The sequence below is a fragment of the Malaya genurostris genome, chromosome 3, assembly GCF_030247185.1.
Source record: "Malaya genurostris strain Urasoe2022 chromosome 3, Malgen_1.1, whole genome shotgun sequence".
NCBI classification, from domain to species: domain Eukaryota; kingdom Metazoa; phylum Arthropoda; class Insecta; order Diptera; family Culicidae; genus Malaya; species Malaya genurostris.
In genome coordinates this window covers 90,190,065-90,209,605 of record NC_080572.1, presented here as the reverse complement: position 1 = coordinate 90,209,605, position 19,541 = coordinate 90,190,065, and the positions used below count along the sequence as shown (strand labels likewise).

The following is a 19,541-nucleotide window of genomic DNA, read 5'->3' as shown; positions in this document are numbered from 1 at the left end:
TAGGAAACTTAAAAACATGAAGGCTCCTGGTAATGATGCAATCTTTAAAATTCTTATTAAAAATCTTCCCGATGTGGCCCTGAGACTCTTGATTAAAAATTTCAACGAGTGTTTTTCTTTAGTTTACTTCCCTAATAACACATGGATCAATAAGTCCCGAGACTAAAGCAGAGATGGCGCTCGTAGTAAACCAGTAACTACGTCTTTCTAGAGTACTAACCTTTGCTTGAAACGGGTCAAAATTTCAAGTCGATCCGACCAGAAACAGCTGAGTTATCGAGGTTGGAGTAAAGTCGTTTTGTAGTTTGTTTAAAAAATGGAAAAAACCGAGTTTCGTGTTTTGATAAAACATTGTTTTTTAATGGGTAATAACACCGTGCGAGCGAAACAATGGATTGAAAGATGTTATCCGGACTCTTGTCCATCAAAAGCAACGATTTGTCGGTGGTTCCCCAAGTTTAAACGTGGTCGTACCGACACAAATGATGCGGAACGCTCGGGTAGACCTGTGGAAGCCGTTACACCGGAAAATGTGAAAAAAATCCTTTCTCATCAAGACAAAGCACCCTGCCACAAGTCGATGAAAACAATGGCGAAATTGAACGAATTGGGCTTTGATCTACTTCCCCACCCCCCATACTCGCCAGATTTAGCCCCCAGTGACTACTGGCTCTTTGCTGATCTTAAAAAAATGCTCCAGGGAAAAAGATTTGGCTCAAATGAGGAGGTCATCGCTGAAACTGAAGCTTATTTTGAAGCGAAAGATAAATTGTGTTATAAACATGGTATTGAAAAATTGGAAAAACGTTGGAACCATTGTATCACCCTAAAAGGTGATTATGTTGATGAATAAAAAAAATGTTGTTTCCATTGTTAGTCTCGGGACTTATTGATCCATGTGTTAGATGGAAAAACGCAGAAGTAATTCCCACCCTCAAACCTGATAAAAACCCAGCAGAAACATCAAGTTATCGACTAATTAGTTTATTTTCTTCTATCTGTAAACTGTTTGAAAAATAAATAAATGTCTCATATAAATGAGAATTCATCAACTTGTAAGAGTAACGAACATTTCAAAAGCAAATAAATCTTCTGGGTTATCCACTGGAGTTGCTCTTCTAGACATAGAAAAAGCATTCGACAGTGTTTGGCACAAAGGTTTAATAGCAAAAATGTCTGATTTTCAGTTTCCTATTTATGTGATCAAAATGATTCGAAATCATTCAACTGATCGTACTCTTCAGGTTAGCTATCAGAATTGTAAATCTGAAGCGCAGCTCCAATCTTATCACATCTGATCTTTCAAATCTACCCGTTTGTTGTCAGAAATCGCTATTCTGTAACGAGACAAGACAATGCTTAAATATTTTCTATTATCTATTATCTGTCGAAATGGACCCGGCGCCTTCCAGCAAGAATATCCGGCCATATAATAAAGAATTACGGTGTACCAGCTTAAACCCGCCTGATGGTTTGTTTGTTAGAAGGGTGCGTCTTACTCATTTCAGACCTTCAGGGAAAAACACAAAGCTTCCCCCGTGTGACTCAGGTTGGTGATCTACTCCATCATCCAGTCATTCACTTGTAAGATGCCCTGATGCACTCCCTGCCCTTCCCCGTTGTCGATATACTTGAGCATAATAAATATAATATAACATAATACAATATAAAATAAATTATTATAAAAAAATATAATATAATACAATACAATATAATATATCACATTCTAACGCAATACAAAACAATATAATTTAATATAACATGATATAATATAATATAACTACAGAGAACAGACGTCCAAGCTAGTACGAACTTTTTTAAAAAGATTTGTTAATTAGATGTAATGTCACATAATATTATAAGCGAATATCGATGCAGTCTTCAATTGAATCGATTCGCTCTCTGTATTAGTTAGTAAGTTAGCATATAAGTTCCTTTTTCCCCATTACACAATACAAGTAGGTTTACAATTTTCTCTACACAAAAACCACAGAATTGCGGAAGCAAATGATGTCTTCATGGTAATAACCAAATGATTTATATAATAGGGTTGAAAAGTCACCACTTGTGGCTGAACACCCAATTTAAATCCGAATAATTTACTTTTAACTCATAACTTTAACTCATTTCATTATTTAAAAAAAAACTTAGAAAACGTACTTCTTCTAAGTATATTTTTGTCTCGTCTATGCGGCAGAACCATCCGCTTATCTATGTGACAGAACCACGGCACCGGCTTATAAAACCTAACTTTTAACTAAGCTCTGATTTGTATACGAGCGATATCTTGCTAAGTCCTCTAACTGACTACAAACAAAACTAGCGTGCGGATTTCAGATTATCGCATTTTCTAATAAAATGCTGCTATGTGTCTGTGATATGCTGTATTTCAAAATTTGTTCTTTCACTGTAACATATTTATACTGAATTACTGACGGCGAAGCGGCTCAGTACGTAAGGTTATAGTCTCACAAACCGTTTGTTGTAGATTTGGGTTATGCTCCAGAAGGTAGGATTACGTGCTATAATTTTGAACAATGAGAATATGATCAAACGTTTCAAAATTGTCGACATAATTCAAAGTGACGAAAGCTGCTATTTTGTATTGCTAGTTCTGTAAGTCATTGTCATTTTTGAAAACAGTCTAATATCAGCTTTTTCTGTCTTTTCTTTACAGATGATTCAATCGCGAAGCCTAGCGATCAGTTTTAATTTTCTGCAGTGAATTATTCTAGCCAATTTTGTATGTTCTTTTAAGCAATCTTTGAAGGATCGTGTTTTCGTTATTTTTGTGTACTCTAGCAAGCAGAAGTAGAATATCGGTTTCGAAGTTTATCTTTTTATATATTTTTTTAAATCAACGACCATTGAATGTTAAGTGCATCACCACTGGGAAAAGTGCCCACGTGAATCCTCAGTGTAGTGTGCAGTGGTGGTGTGCAGTGATATTTTATCTGGGAAAGTAAAAGTGGATACGGTGGTACTAGCGAAGAAAGTGTATTGATTATTTCAACGTTCATCCCGACCGGTGGCCGGAGGCTAACCGTTTTAATAGCGAGCCACATCCAGCAGGAACAGTGGCTTTAGGTTTTGGCAGTGCTGGTTACCGGACTGCACGAGCACCAACCTAAACCAGCAGCTGGAGCAGGATAGAATTGTCACAATTACTACCGCCAACAAAAACATGAAAATGGTGTTGTCACAACGGCAGCGCGAGGAGCTGTAAGTTTTCCAGAATGTGTTCTTTTTTTCAGATTCGTTTGTTTTTCGTAATTTGGCTTCCGAATGATATTGCGCAAAAAAAATAAAACCTAAATCTCCCCTCAATTTGTTCCATTTCCATTGATGTGGTTCAAACACAGCACAAATATAGCTTCCCCAAAATAGGACGTAGCTGTGCTACTTCTTATTCCAACATATTTGACAGCATAAAATAGATTTCGATCTGACCGGTTCGTTTATCTATTTCAAGCTGCAGTAGAGTTGATGCACGGAATGCAGCAGCGTCATGGGGTTTCGGTCATCCGAATATTTATTACAGGAGAAAACCAATTCGGGAGCGAGATTTGATGTGTTCGCTAAAAATAGTTCGTTCGGTTCTGTCTGCGCCATTCCGGAACGCGTGACGACAACGGCGATGCAGTTCAGAGCACTTTTCACCACGATGAACGGACAGACAGACGTCTTCCTTTCGAATTATGGGTGTTGTTGCTGTCCTAAACATGGACATGCGGACGTTCTATGATTTCGCCTTTACTGCGTTGTTTGGATTTGCTTTGCAACCGTTTCATTTTTTGTTTTTGTTTTTCGCTTTTGTTAGGTGAAAATTCCACTTAAGAATCTTTCAGCGGGTTATTTATTCAGAAAATACCACACTCACAATTCACTGTTTTTGGGGTGTAGAAAGAAAAATAAACATTCACACTTTACCTCACAGCGATATTGATAATTCATACACCTAATCGACAACTAGTTGCTGATATTATTTTCGGATATTTTTGTAAACAGACACGGGTTTTGTTTCATCATTCCCATGTAGTTTTAGTCAATTGAGAATACTAATCAAGAAAATAAATTATTTTAACATTGTTGCACTATTACATTCAAACTAAGGTAAATTCATCATCATTTGTAACATATTATGACAAAATATCCTCCATTCGTCATAATCACAGGTAGAAGTTGTTTTGGGTATGCTGCGTATGAAATCACATAATAAAAAGCTAATATCACCGGCAGTACAACACGTGACATCAGTGCGCAGTTAAATGTGTAGGTGGTTGTGTTGGACAAAAACTTCGGTTTTATCAGTCAACAACGATAAACTTTATCCTTTCTACGGGATTGTTCCGATAAAATCGATTAATTTGATTGAAACAGTAGGTCAATTGAATAATTTATGATTGAAACAATAATCGCACTTCTGCGAACAATGGTTTAGTGGATATGTTTTATCGATGAATGCAGCACGTAATTTGCCATTAGAAACCAGCAAATCAGAGTGCAATGATTTCAAATTCGAAAAAATAGATAAAAAAAAAGGGTGATTTTTCGCATTCGAGCAATTCCAGAAAGTTGCCAAATTTTGATCAGACTTTTCATGCCTCATAGTTTGGATGAAACTACATACGTCTTCAGTGTAGCAAACCATGCACGGATGGAGAGACTAATTCGATTGAAAACTGATTTTTAAAAAGGGCGGATTCCTTCAATCGCTGTAACTCGGAATCTGTTTATTACTCACAAGTAGTATTTGAGGAAAAACGAACGAAACACATTGCCGTGCAATTGTCAATATGTTTGCACACTAAGCTGACCGTTTGATTATTGAATTGATTACTGATTACTTGCTCATTAGGCAATAGCAATATGGTTTCCAGAAAAATAAACATATGTTCATCAGTTGCAGTCGGTAAAAAATGAGAAAAACTTAATGTCCCGGTTAACTGGAATTATGTGCGCAATCCAATTTGCAATACCTCAGTACCTCATTACATTCAACGAGACCCTGAAGAATTTTTTTCGTTTGGTAAATTCAAAGACACTTACTGAACATTTTACTTAAAGACTGTCCCAAAAAGCATGGACGCACTTTGATTTCGCTGTAAATAATTTACAAGTGTTAGATATTCAAATTTTATTCGATATACTGATTTTTTTTTTTTTTTAATACGTTTATTATGTCTCAATCGGAATTCAAGATAAAATTATTATATCGGGATACTAAAATTAAAACTTAATGCATTTATATCTACTGCGCCGTTGCATTCTTCAATAAAGTTGATGTAGCTTAACAAGGTTTTTAAGATTTGCGTTCGCGTAGTTTTCGCGATCCACTCTAATGATGGTCGTAGCAGTTCACCACTCTGGAATGTGTGCCGGCTACCAACTAATGCCGAAAGTTTTTGCTGTAGAAGATCGTAAGCTTCCCTTACTCTCAAGCAGTCAAAGAATTTGTGTTCGATGGTTTCAGTCTGTCCTGTACAATGCAAACATTGCTCACCGTCGGTTCGTCGCATGACGTTCATTAGACGTCTGTGTGGAATTTTTTGGTTGACCCACATGTACAATGCACTGCGCTGAGTTGATAGAAGCTCTCGGGCATTGATGTTTTTCCATATCCGAGGCCAGTCGTATCCAGGATTTATTGTTTCGACCCTTGGTCTGTCTGTACGCATAACGTAAAAACTGTGAATTATATTGGTGGATGGGTATTGACGGATTTGGAAAGGGAGGTGGGGGTAATTTTGTAGTATTGTTTTAAGGCAGGGAAGGTCTGAGACGGAATTTGCGCGGGGGGCAGTTGCTTGGTGAAGAAGGGAAGAATAGTACGGAAGGATATCAATCTCTTGCAGATGACGGTTGATCAGCAATGCCTTGCATTTCAAAGCCGGTAAATGCAGTTTGAGTCCGCCATCTTTTTTACTTCGTGCCAATTGCTGCATCGGCACAGTAGCACATTCACCACGGAAGAGGTAGGTTCTCATAGTGGCCGTAAGTTTCGCAACGTGAGCAGATGTCGGGTACAAATTCGCTGCCACGTACCACATTTTAGATGAAATGAACGTGTTTAGAAGGATTACTTTCTGATGTAGCGCTAAGCAGCGTATCGAGTGCAGCCAAACCTGACGTGCAAAAGTTGTCACAATTGCGTCCCAGTTGAGCTCCACCATTTGTCGCACTGAGTTTGTGAAGACGATGCCCAGTATTTTTATTGTGGGTTCAGTGCATATCCAGTCCACAACCAGAGGATTATCCGTCACACCAACATCGATGGCAGTTGTCTTCTCTTCATTCAAGCGAGCCCCCGCCACTTGTTCAAACTGCCTAAAAAGCAAACTCATCTCATCCAGTCGGTCCGCACTGGTTACAATGGTACTGATGTCGTCCGCATAAGCAACAATCAGGTCTGTCCCACACACACGCTCCAGCTGTCGCAATAGAGGGTGCAAATAAATCACAAATAGATGCATTGAAAGAGGGTCTCCTTGGCGGACTGATCGCTGAATAGGAAAGGGTGCTGAGAGGTGTCCGTTTATCAATAAACGCGACGAAGAGGCTTCTGATATGCGAGAAAGCAAGTGTATAAGCCCCGCGTTGAAGCCTAAAGAATCCATGGTTTTGTATAGAAAACCTTGATCCACCCGATCAAAGGCATGATCAAGATCGAAAGACACCAGTTTGCCTTTTATTTTGTTTGCTTTTAGCAGAGCTATCCGATCTTTTATAGCCAACGTAGCTTGAAAGATGTTTGTAGAATTAGCACATTTTTGCGACTTCGTTAAAATGTTATGAGAGTGCATAACATTTGTTTGAGAATCCGTGCGAGAATTTTGTAATCAAAATTGACCAAACTAATTGGTCTGTACGATCGAGCGGTGTCGCCCGTACCTCGTTTTTTAACCAAAACAATTACTCCTTCAACGAACTGCGTAGGGAAATTAGATCTGATCGCTTCATTCATTATCAGATTAAGCTCTCGGTGGATAAAATTGACTAAACTCGCACTTTGATTTCGCTGTAAATAATTCACAAGTGTTAGATATTCAAATTTTATTCGATATACTGATAATATTAGACTACAACAACAGAATATTATTCTTAACATTTGCTACTTAGCCATTGTAGACTAGCTGACGCACCTTCTTGCGAACGTTCCTCATTAAATTCCGTGCAGACTTCTTGGCGACAAGTTTTGAAACTTTTTTCCAATCTTGTTCAAACTGTTGAACGGTTTCGGCTGCCAAGACATGTTTCCTAAGATGTGCCTTCGTTAACGCCCAAAATTCCTCAATTGGTCGAAGTTTTGGGTAATTTGGTGGATTCATGTCTTTTGGGACGAAAGTGATATTTTTGGTAGTATACCATTTTACCGTTGATTTCGAGTAGTGGCAAGAAGCAAGATCTGGCCAGAAGAGAACAGGATCCTTGTGGCTTCGAATCATGGGTAGAAGTCGTTTTTCTAAACATTCCTTGATGTATATTTCGCTGTTCACTGAAGCAGTGGTGATGAAGGGTTTCGAAATCTTACCGCAGCTACAAATTGTTTGCCAGACCATAGCTTTCTTATCAAATTTTTCGACTTCAATCGATGTCTCGGACTGGTTTAACACTTGCCCTTCTCGCACCGTATAATATTGTGGTCCCGGCTAGGATTTGTAATCGAGTTTCACGTAGGTTTCGTCGTCCTTGATTATGCAGTTCAAATTTCCAGCAAGAATCGTATTGTACAGCTTTCGAACCCTCGGCCTGATCGATGCTTCTTGTTTTGGACTACGTTTTGGTTGTTTCTGCTTCTTATAGGTTCGAAGATTCAAACGTTCTTTAGTACGAAGAGCATTTGACTTCGAAGTGCCCACTTTTTTGGCCCCATCCCGAACTGAAACCTCCTTCTTTTGCTCGAACGCCTTCAGTATACGTTTATCCAACTGAGGGTTAGCAGGACCTTTTTTTCGATTCGGTTTCGGTTTTTCGGTTTTCGGTTTATCCTCAAAGGTGTTATCCTCACCGAACTTCCTGATTGCATTTCGCAATGCTTTTCCACTTACTCCTTCCATTTTTGCTATCTTTCTCAGTGACAGTCCGCGTTCTGTGCACCATTTGTACACAATTTTTCGACGTTGTTCTGCTGAAAGTCCACGCATTTCGAAACAAACTAATGAAAACGAATAAACAACTGCACAAGTGGTTAGATAAGAGCGTAAACAACAGGACGCAGCCATAAAAATTTACAGATTCTGAACCATAGCGAAATGGCAGCGGTTTTTGGTTACGTTCATACTTTCTGCGACAGTCTTTACTAATAGTAACTGATTGGATACCGTTTGACCGTTTAAGATTTTCTACTCCTGAGAAGGACCATTCGGTTTCGGAAGATTGTATTCTAGGATTCAGAGTGGTAGACAAAGACAGTTTTCTCAATAAGTTCTTTTCGTTACTTTTGTGGTTCTGAAAAAGACCGTTTGTGACTTTGGAATCCTGGAAAGCACAGTTTTGTTATGAATGATTACGTGTGTATTCCAAGAAGAAGGGCGTCAATCAAATTTGTAATTTGTAAGATTGAGCCTTGACCTAGAAGAAATCATTACATAAATATAATCGTAATACAAGTCGTACAATCGCTCATGTATTTCAATCATTCATACATCTCAATATTTGAGTTAAGGAAACTATCAAAATGCAACATTGTTTTCTTACGCGATGCAGCCAAATGCGTTTGTTTGGTGCGAATTTCGCACAGCAAAAAGTATACAAAACAAATCGAATTATTCCTAGATTTGCACTAATTTGATGAAAATTACCTTTGATTTTCAAAAAAGTAATCTTAATAGTCTTTTAGAAAACATTTGGAGCCATTAGAACGGTTGCTTTTTATAATGTTCCCCATCGTTGTCCACTTTTCGTTTTCCTTTTGTCCAATGCAAACGTCCAGCAACTGAATGACGCAATCTCTCTCGTTTGAAGCGAATCTCACACTGCTAACGTCCAACAGCAGATATGCTCACAGATAAACTAGTTGTTGTTTTTCTGCGTTTAGGCTTGAGGAATGGTACCTCATATTCGCCATTGACTGAAACAGTTGAACAATGTCGGGTTCAACTGTTTGGACGACAGCCTGCGCACTCGATTGTCTCCAATTCATGGATTATCATAGACTGAAGCTAGAAAACGTCCAGCAGGGTATATTTATAGATTCGGTTGATTTTGATGTTTCTTGTTTGGACCTATATTTTCACTATTTAAACAATATTTACATAATAAAAGAGGTATTAACAACATCTTACATCTTACATCTTCTTCCATTCGTTTCGTGAAAGAATTCGTGAAAATACTCAAACAAGGAAAAAGTTGTTAAGAAATCAAATCTGGACTAATTTCGTCACATTTTCGAAATTTTGAAAATGCACCCAGGTGGGCATAGTAAAGAAAGACGTAGCCCTACGTCAAAACCATCTATCTACTTTTAGGGACAAGTTATTTTTTTTCTGTACTTACGCGCTTATTTGAACTTGACTGTTCCCATTAAATTGGTAAAACAACGCCAGCATTGCCCGTTGTCAGCGTCCCTTTCGAACCTGACGTTTTAACTCGTCTGATTGAATTCGACTTATCCCAGTATGAGTATAGCGCTGTGTACGTTTCTTTATAAATTTTTGCGTTTTGCGATTGTTTCCGAAAATGAAACATTTCACATGTTCCGTGTTCTAAAGTGGTGATACTATGAAAATGAATTAAGAAAACATACAGGGTTAGATAGTTTTTCTATAGAAAAAAAAAACGATTTCATCTCAGCTGACTCAAGTTTGTCAAACGTCAAACGAAATATACAAACCCCCAAAAAGGGAGTATAACAACACACTCGAACGATTCCTTTATACAACATTACATCATTCTCCTGAAGTTAGTTGTGATCCAAACTACCGCCACTCCCACCGTACATGCCGGTGCCGCCTCAGGCGGAGGAAGTCATTTTTCGATTTATAAATTTGAACACAATAACCAACGATGGCCAATGCCGTGGTTGCACTTCTTCGGACTACCTTCCAACCGCACCCTGTCGCTACCGATGATGATATTAATGAGCGCAGCAAACTGTCAGTTGCCCTCAAGTTAATTTATACTCTGAACATTGTTCCGTCAAAATAGAAAAGAAAACGCACTGACCCGGGAAGTGGATTCGGGGACAAATTTTCGGAAGTTGGTTTTGTTGAGATTGCATATTCATGAAATCGTGGGCGCATCATGGCACCGACGGTTTCAGAGCTTGTGTTTATGATATTGGCGTTTATTATGATTGACAGCTGCCACGCACCCTTCTTTCTATTTACTACTGAAGTCCACTAATCGATTTTGTTTTTCAAATGCAATAATGAATATTTTACTAGTACCCAAGCATGGCTGCGGTGAATTGGCATGTAGCCCGATCATCTTCCCACGGTTCCCTGATAGCAACAAAACACGAAATTTTGCCATTCGTTCATCATATAATAAACCATTTCAAGTAGGTCTTTGACTCTCGATTGCACATTTTCCAGTATATCATAGCGAAAAAAATGAACCGAAATTAATGCTTATAACTATATTTTTTCGACGTCATTTTCCCTACAAGCTCCTTAAGCGTTTTGTTGGTTTTAAATACATCCATCGAATATCTGACGTTTGTTGTCTAGGTGCTTACCATCCTGTACACAATATAGCGTCATATTTTCTATTTCCCTTATCAAGAATTATGGCATACGTCATCCAAAGATTCATCTGTTGTTGCTCTAACATCACGTGACATTTTCATATTAAATTGTCATATTAAATTATTTTTTTTCTTTCCTCATGAACCGCCATAATGTCTTTCCTTTAAGAATCAGTGCTGTAAAACTTCATTCAATTCAATTGAAACCGAATGTAGCACGCATTGACGATCACTCTACTGCAGTAATCTTCACATTCTAACACACAACCTTCGTTGATGTACAGAAGTTCTTCATTCGTTTTTCTTCCAATCGAAGCTCAGTTTAACTACCACCGGCAATTAATCTCTTGAAATAAAATATCTCTTACAATTGTATAAGAAAGTGGACTTCGAACGAGGTTTTTGTAAATATTCAAATTGGTTCGAGATAATGGATGAAAGGGAAACCAGTCATGATAACTGAAATATCAATTACAAAATAAACATAAATTAATTGTTCCCTCTTTCAGTTTTCATTTTCAATACTTTGGAAAACATCTCAATATATTTCAAAAAGTTGAAAATTATCAATTCAAACTTGCTGATGATAATCGAAAACTCAAATGAGATCCGTCACCCTTTATTTATAATTCTGGCCGGAGAGAGCTTTGGTTATCGAGTTGATGTGCATACCTATTCATTCTAACTTGCCCACTACCAACAGTGAAGACAATAAAGCAGGTAGACTACTTGACACTTGAACTACAAAACATCAAGTGACTAGGTACTGTTATTCAATTGACGATGGGAGCTTCATTTCCGTATGGCAACAAAAGTCAAATGGATATGCTGACAATCAATGGCCATTAATTTCATTTTCATCTAAAAATATTCGTTTAAAATGAAGTTTTGCCGCACTGACTAGAGTTGTATATTTGTTTCATTAATATTTTTGAACTCTCATGAGAAATTAAATTCGGAAAATATATCATTTAATGTTTTCTGAACTCCAACTAGATTGCTTCAATCTTAATGTATTCCAGATCTAGTTCAACTCTTTCAGTGTTATTGTTATATTCAAGACAACTAACTATACTTACTGACCATTTAATATTTCCAGCATCTGTCATCAGATCAGGAGAGCTGAGCCCAAAATAAAAACGAATGTCAACATAAATAAACATATGTACATTGAAAAATCAAAACAAACCGATCACCGAACGATGTTGCTGTTATGTGCGGTATTCGCGTTTCTTGAAGCGAATATTAACTGCACCTCTTCGCTACTACGACACAATCGTCTTGTTCTTCCCTTGGCTCACATCTGCACCCACCAACCGCTTTCCGCCAACCGGCTCAAAAACTTCAAACATCCACCTACCAATCATTATTATCGCCCATATGTTACCGTGTGGTGGTAGATGTTGTGCTTCATGTATCAACGATCCACCTTCTAGCAGCTGTCAGCGTCATACTGATCGGGTGTTTTTTTCTCCTATTTTTATGTATATTGCATATGTATTCACCGATAGTTGCTGTTGATCTTGAATGAGGCCGACCGCAATGCAACTATGTAATTATCAAATTGCTAATCAATTTTCGCGATGCGAATCTTAAAAAGAATCGGTAAAAGAATTTTGACATTTAATGTAATTAATATCTTACATTGATCTTAACATTAATAAATTTCCATTACGTACCGTCATCGCATGACCATGATAACGCTTAGTCATCCTACTTGGCATTGCAAATACAACAAACGTCTTGAACTAGTACACTAGTAGATGAAGTGACTTCAAAGTGCGATAAAAATAATCGGAAGTCTTGCGCACCGTTTAGCAGTACAGGTGTCGCCATCTGCTATCGGATAGGAAAAATCATGTTGCGCGACATCTTCGAAGCGACGCTCGAAAAATTGTACAACACTCAGCTGATCAGCCAGTCAGCTCGGGAAACAAACGAGAAGCGCGACCGGTTGGAAGCACGATGAAGTCACTATATGGTATTTCTAGGTAGCAGAGAATTTAATCCAACGAAAAAGTGTATTGCTTTGATTATTGCCAGCAATATCTCTTTAACGGCGCTACCGTTTCTGTTGTTTGTAATTACTTTCGTGACAGCAGTAAGGAACAGCTTTGATTCGTGACGAAAGTACCGTTATTATTTTGAATTGTATGAATAGATGCACGATTTCTAACTGACATAGAAGTGTGGAGCATCTTAACATAATAGGATGGCGGTCAAGTTCAACTCATCTATGCCATAGGTTATTCCATCCGTCAGTGTTGATAACCATAATTTCGATTTTCCCTCCAGGTCAATACACAAATGTGCTCTTTCAAAGTATTTTAGTCTAATTTGCATAGTTTTGAACTATTTTGGTCTCTTTTTTCCCAAAACTTATAGTTATCTGGCTATTATATTCCAAATAGTACGCGACCATAATAAACTCTCTCATTTAAGTCATATAATAAAACCAGTGGCCTCTGGGAAAAGAATAAATTACTTCTATCTCTTCAACAAATCTGACTTACAGAGAACCAACAGATGAAAGTGTATGAAATTTATCTCGAGATCAACCCCCTAACCGCAACAAGCTAAATGAAGAAATTTGTCAAAAATAATTAAAGGCAACTCTCTAAAAAAACCTTTTTCTTTTTGTTTGCTCCCATTGAACAAAACGCCTCTTTACCTGTCTTTCGTTCATATGAAATACAATGATGCAACCATCGATGTAGCTGTCCGCGCTTATCATCGTGGTGAGTTTGTCGCATCACGACAGAGAAAAAGAGAGATAGAGAGAGAGCAGAGCCAAAGAGAGCACCATCAATCATTTCTTGTTTGGTATCTCCGTTATTCCCTAGGTGATCGTGTACGGTTATGACTGTGATGATAAGTCTCCAAACTTGACCTCTCCATTGGTTGAGATTTGCTGTGGAGGTGCCAAAGTAAACGATCGAAATGGAATGACGATTATTTTTTTGACAAATTGATTTACAACTTCGTTATAATTGCAATCCAACTAGTGCACAAGAGACGGCATTTAGATTGTGTATATTAAAATGCGAGGGGTGCTCAATAAGTTTTGAGACACATAAAAACAAAAATGGTTCTAACGAAAAGCTTAGTAGCATCTCAAGTTTGCTCAAACTACACAACTATTGAAGAAAAGTTAAGAGTTTGGATATACACTTTCACACTGTGGATTTAGCCTCTTATCATTGATATTTCACTGTTTTGTGATACATAGGACGCACTCAAGTAGTTAAGTTTGCTTATTTGGATGAATTGGAAAAAAATATGGGGAAATCTTTTACAATAACATCAAAATTTGCAGATATTTTCTCTTGGGGATTTCAATGCAATAAACAATCGAATAAAATTTCATGATTAACACCGTTCGAATAGCAACTTTAAATCACTATATTATATTTTTGTGGCCCAAGTTATCTTTCATCACAAATTAATCATACCAATAAATTCGAATGTTGTATGATTAAACTCCTGTAAATTCTATAAACTAATGATCAAAGGTAAACTGTTAGTCTATACTAAAACCAACAGTTACTGTAATGACTTATCTTGTGTATAAAATCACTTAAATTACTCCTATTACACTTCAAAGGCGCAGTGCTTTTTTGTTTAGGCGAAAACTCCCCAAACTTCGCATAAATTCAAATTTCGCATTCAAGGGCTGGATTGTGTACGATTATACGTATTAACTTCTTTTAACTGTAAATTAGTATGGGATCAACTATGCTACATATTTACCGTCCAAATTGAAACCGTAAGATGGCTTAGGCTGTGATTCCAAAATGTTGCGGAAGTGATAAATGCAAAAAATATGTGACAAGCCAAGCGAGTTTAACTGTACAATGAAAAGTTTAAACTCTTTAAAATATGTCGAAATGCATGGAACATGTGTTAAATCGGCTCATTTTTACGTTGACATTTATCGGTCTCCGTAGACGTAAATTTACACGATTTTTTCTAAGTATAAAACAGTAATCGTAATATAAAACATCTGTTGAGAATTGGGAAATGGTTATTTCAGTTATTCGATTCACATGCTGCATCCTGTTTGACTATGTCTCATGGTGATAAAATTAATTAAAAGTTACATGGATTTAAAATGAAGAACATGAAATTTCGAAAACTTTCGAAACGTTGCCATTAATTTCGATTTATTCAAGATACCCAAGGGACAAAGAGAACTCAGTGATTCTCAAATGTCTTTTCCGGGTAAACGATAGGACAGAAAATGTGTTTCCTTGTAGAGTACTTAAAAAACAGTTTCAACGGGTGAAAAAAGATTGCAGGGGAGGGGGAGTATTTTTCCGATTTCTACTTTCATAATTTCAATCATCTATCCTTTTCGGATAATACTTTTGTTACGTTGATGACGGCTTTGCGTCCTAAAAATGTTTTAATTCACCTAGTAATGTGAAGATGCCTTTCAAAAAAGTTATAAATTGGAAGCAGTTTTAAACAAATTTAGTAGAAGCACACTTCACATTTTATTTCTGGAAACGGAAGTCCGTTTCGGATGAAATTCGATAGCCTTTTACAAGACCGACATTACATTTGAATCTAATTTCATGAAAATCCCTTTTGATTATTTCCGGTTCTCCGAAACCGAGAACTGGGAATGGATATAACCGTATTCAGTATGTTGGACCAGCAACTAACATAGTCAACAAATTGAAACAGTTTTGAAACAAATTCAGTACCTTTAAAGCATCTTCTAAATGATCTAAATGACAGTTTGAAATTTTAAGCCCACTTCACCCCATATTTCCGGAACAGGATGTCGGATCCGAATGAAATTCAATACCAATCTATGGGATCGTAAGACCTTTTATTTGAACCTAAGGTTGTGAAAATCGGTTGATTCATTTCTGAAAAAATGATGTGAGTTCCTTTTTGAAGTTTTCAACCACTGCTTCCGGAACTTCTGGAACCGGTATATTCGAAATCAAATTTTTTAGCCATTCGTTTTTGCATCAACACGTTCTTGAAATTGATTTTTTTCACGTATCACTCTGTAATTCCGGAATCGAGAGTTGTAACCAAATAAAATTCAATTGCGTTCTATGGGAACCTAAGTTTGTGAAAATCCTTATTTGGTATGAACTAGCATTCAGCCGGGTTGGCGATTCAATGCATACGGCGCTGGTCTTACAAGCCAGTTATCATATGTTCGAGCCCCGACATGGAAGGATTCATAGTGTCAGTAGGATCGTAGTACTAGCCATGCAATGATTCTGTACGCTAAGAATCGGCTGCGAAGTCTGTTGAAACAGAAAGGTCAAATTCCACAAAAGGAATGTAATGCCAAGACTTTGTTTGCTTAACATTCAGATGAAATTCAGTACTAAAACAAGATGCGCAATATTCCAAACACATTAATTCGAAATCGAATCATCGCACAAAGCGTGTCGTGTAAAACCAAAACATAGCACTCCTTTTTGATTCCACCACCCGACCCGACGTCACAAATTGTCACAGCAGGCAAAGAAGCCCCACCCTCACTATATCACATGTCACGAATTCAAAATAAATAAAATTAATCTCAATACATATTCTATATGTATGACAAACCATACAAATATGATGGAAAAATCGATTTATTACATGCTGTCATTAGATTAAAAAATATCTCTAAAACTACAAAACCATCGAAATTATTTCATAAATATCAATAATATAATTTAACAAAAGTATTTGATTGGAATTGATGAACCATTTAAATCATCTGTTTTAATTCTCCTAGGGGTACACAGATATTATTTCTTTAGCTAAGGACTAATATTTCCTTAGTATAGCATACAGGGTTGAGAAAATAAAGTTCAAAACCTCATCAAACCGAGATCACTGCCGAAGAAGATTGCTTGTGATCTTTCCCAATCAAGATCACTTCTGATCAGTGATCAGTGATCTTTGAATCATATTGATCAAAATCGGTACGAATCTTCCGTCACACAAAATCGGTAGTGATTTTGAGCTAAAATGATTATTGATTCATGTAAGTTCAATCATTGGATGATTCGATCAGCTTTGATCTTGGTGGAGGAAAATCACATATGATCAACATAAGACGACATGATCTTCGTCTGAAATCGTTGATCCCCCGCTGAGGGGTGTGAAAATTAGAAATGACAGCAATCCTACAGGAGTTTATAACTAAGGATTACGCGTGTCAATGAGACTTTTCCAAAATCATGGAACATTGTCAATTTTGTATCTTTGGGAAATGCTCTTCTATAACTCCTTATCAACAGAGTTAGGGAAAATACCGGTTTCGTTACGTTACGGTTTACGTAGTTTCAACATATATGTATTCTCGTTTGATGCATCACGTGTTCGATTTCGCAACCCTTGTTTCTTTCGCAATAAAATGAATACTAGATTAAGAGAAATAAATGCTAGATGAAAATTTCATGAAAATAATAAGTTTGGATCGTAATCACATTGATATTGTTAATTTGACAGCATTTTCTACGCAATACCAATGCTCCATGCAAAATTAGTTTAGAAAATATTTCACACCACATAGTGATTAGAGCGACAAAAGACTTTGGCCCTTCTTACCGTTCTCACTTCCACTTTAACATTCACTTCACTTACATGTCACTTAACTTGATTTTCCTCTGAAGCGGCTTCCGTAATAAGAACCTAAATTCACTTCACTCGATTTTCACCGTGAAGTGATACCGATAATAAGGGTCACAATCCCTACACTTGGTTTTCACTGTGAAGTGACACCGGTAATAAGGGCCTTTGTTTTACTCCCAGCTGGTTGATGCTGATGATGATGTTTATGATGATGCACTATTTTGATTAAACTCAATAAAACGCTTTTTGGCATGAATTTAATTTATGGAAGTAACAGGAGCACAGGGTTTGAACACACAGCAGCCGCTACGTTCAAATTGCCCTAGCAAAACTTGCACTCCTCCCGGGTAGATGTGAATAGTAAACGAAAATCAAAATAATAACAAATATTACCATCATATCTTGTCTTGATGTTCCCGTGCTGTCATAGCAATACTTCATATTTTCTTGATATTTAATCAAAGGAATCTTCTTGATAGATTAGATGAAATCTATTTAGCTTTAGATTTGTTATTATACATTATTTCGCTATTGATGAGGCATACCAATTTCATTAAGTACAACTGATCCAGTGGTTCCTTTTTCAAATGGAATACAATTGAATGTACTGCATCAGAATAAGATAAGAGAAATTCTTATGATGTACTATTCTCAAAGCTAGAAAATCAAATTACTGAAAAATTCATCTTCTATAAATGTTTTGCTCTTGCTTTGAAGTTACAATGGTAGAATTTTATGTTTTGTTGCTGTTTCTCATGCAGGCTTTGCTATGATTTTTGATATTTTAACTCGTATTTCAAACTAAATAATGTTATTTTCTACCATTGAGATGTTTAGTTTTAATAATTGATTTGCAAATCACTTCACGCGGGCTGTTACTTCTGTGTATGATATTCAAGCTAAACAGGGAAAATTAATCAGCTGCATGACATGCTTTATGATTGAACATGTTTTTCTTATCATTATAATTATTGATAGTCACAACATATATGTTAATGTTATTTGCTGGTTTTATTGATATTACTCCGCCAAAATGGTATTGCTGAATTAATTTTAAATACATCAAGAACCATGAAATTTCGATGCGATCGTCCAAACAAACTTTTTGAAATTCTTTCATTCTTTGTGTGGTTTATATTCCGCATCCGCATCTGGAAATCTCATTAGATTTCCGAAATTTAAAAAATCCATAATTCCAAGCGATTGGTGCACTCAAACTCATATACATTGACTAAAATTTTTCAAATGGAATACAATTGAATATACTGCATCAGAATAAGTTAAGAGAAATTCTTATGATGTACTATTCTCAAAGCTAGAAAATCAAATTACTGAAAAATTCATCTTCTATAAATGTTTTGCTCTTACTTTGAAGTTACAATGGTAGAATTTTATATTTTGTTGCTGTTTCTCATGCAGGCTTTGCTATGATTTTTGATATTTTAACTCGTATTTCAAACTAAATAATGTTATTTTCTACCATTGAGATGTTTAGTTTTAATAATTGGTTTGCAAATCACTTCACGCGGGCTGTTATTTCTGTGTATGATATTCAAGCTAAACAGGGAAAATTAATCAGCTGCATGACATGCTTTATGATTGAACATGTTTTTCTTATCATTATAATTGTTGATAGTCACAACATATATGTTAATGTTATTTGCTGGTTTTATTGATATTACTCCGCCAAAATGGTATTGCTGAATTAATTTTAAATACATCAAGAACCATGAAATTTCGATGCGACCGTCCAAACAAACTTTTTGAAATTCTTTCATTCTTTGTGTGGTTTATATTCCGCATCCGCATCTGGAAATCTCATTAGATTTCCGAAATTTAAAAAAATCCATAATTCCAAGCGATTGGTGCACTCAAACTCATATACATTGACTAAAATTGTCAGTGCATAACTTAAGTTAAACCGTTTGAAGGCATCTTTTTTTTACTCATATTAGGCAAATTTTATTAATTCCGCTAATTTACTCGTCCCTCCGTGCACTTTTACTGATCACAACAAAAATAATTTCCTGCAACATTCATTTCTGAATTTACAAGAAGAAGTTTCTACATCAACAAATACACGTTTTCCTATAGAATGTAAACGTTTATTGTTGAGATTTGTTCAGGAAGTAGGGCAAAGCAGTAATATAGTTAGGTATTTCGAAAATGCGCTCATTGAAAATATTGGACGTCACATTCCAACAACCCTCCCCCCTTCCCCCTGTCACAAAAGGTCACGTTTTGTGAAACACCTCCCTCT

The 19,541-nt window shown here is 36.6% G+C and overlaps 1 protein-coding gene across 2 annotated transcripts in view; it reads left to right on the top strand.

The window, feature by feature from the left end:
- Positions 1-19,541, top strand: part of LOC131438154 (lissencephaly-1 homolog) — a 147,978-nt gene that overhangs the window by 73,291 nt on the left and 55,146 nt on the right. For both annotated transcript variants that reach the window (XM_058607985.1, XM_058607986.1), the window contains exon 2: positions 2,678-3,222. In XM_058607985.1, coding sequence (XP_058463968.1) covers positions 3,185-3,222 — 38 coding nt within the window. In that variant the 5' untranslated portion in view covers positions 2,678-3,184. The remainder of the gene's footprint in view (positions 1-2,677; positions 3,223-19,541) is intronic.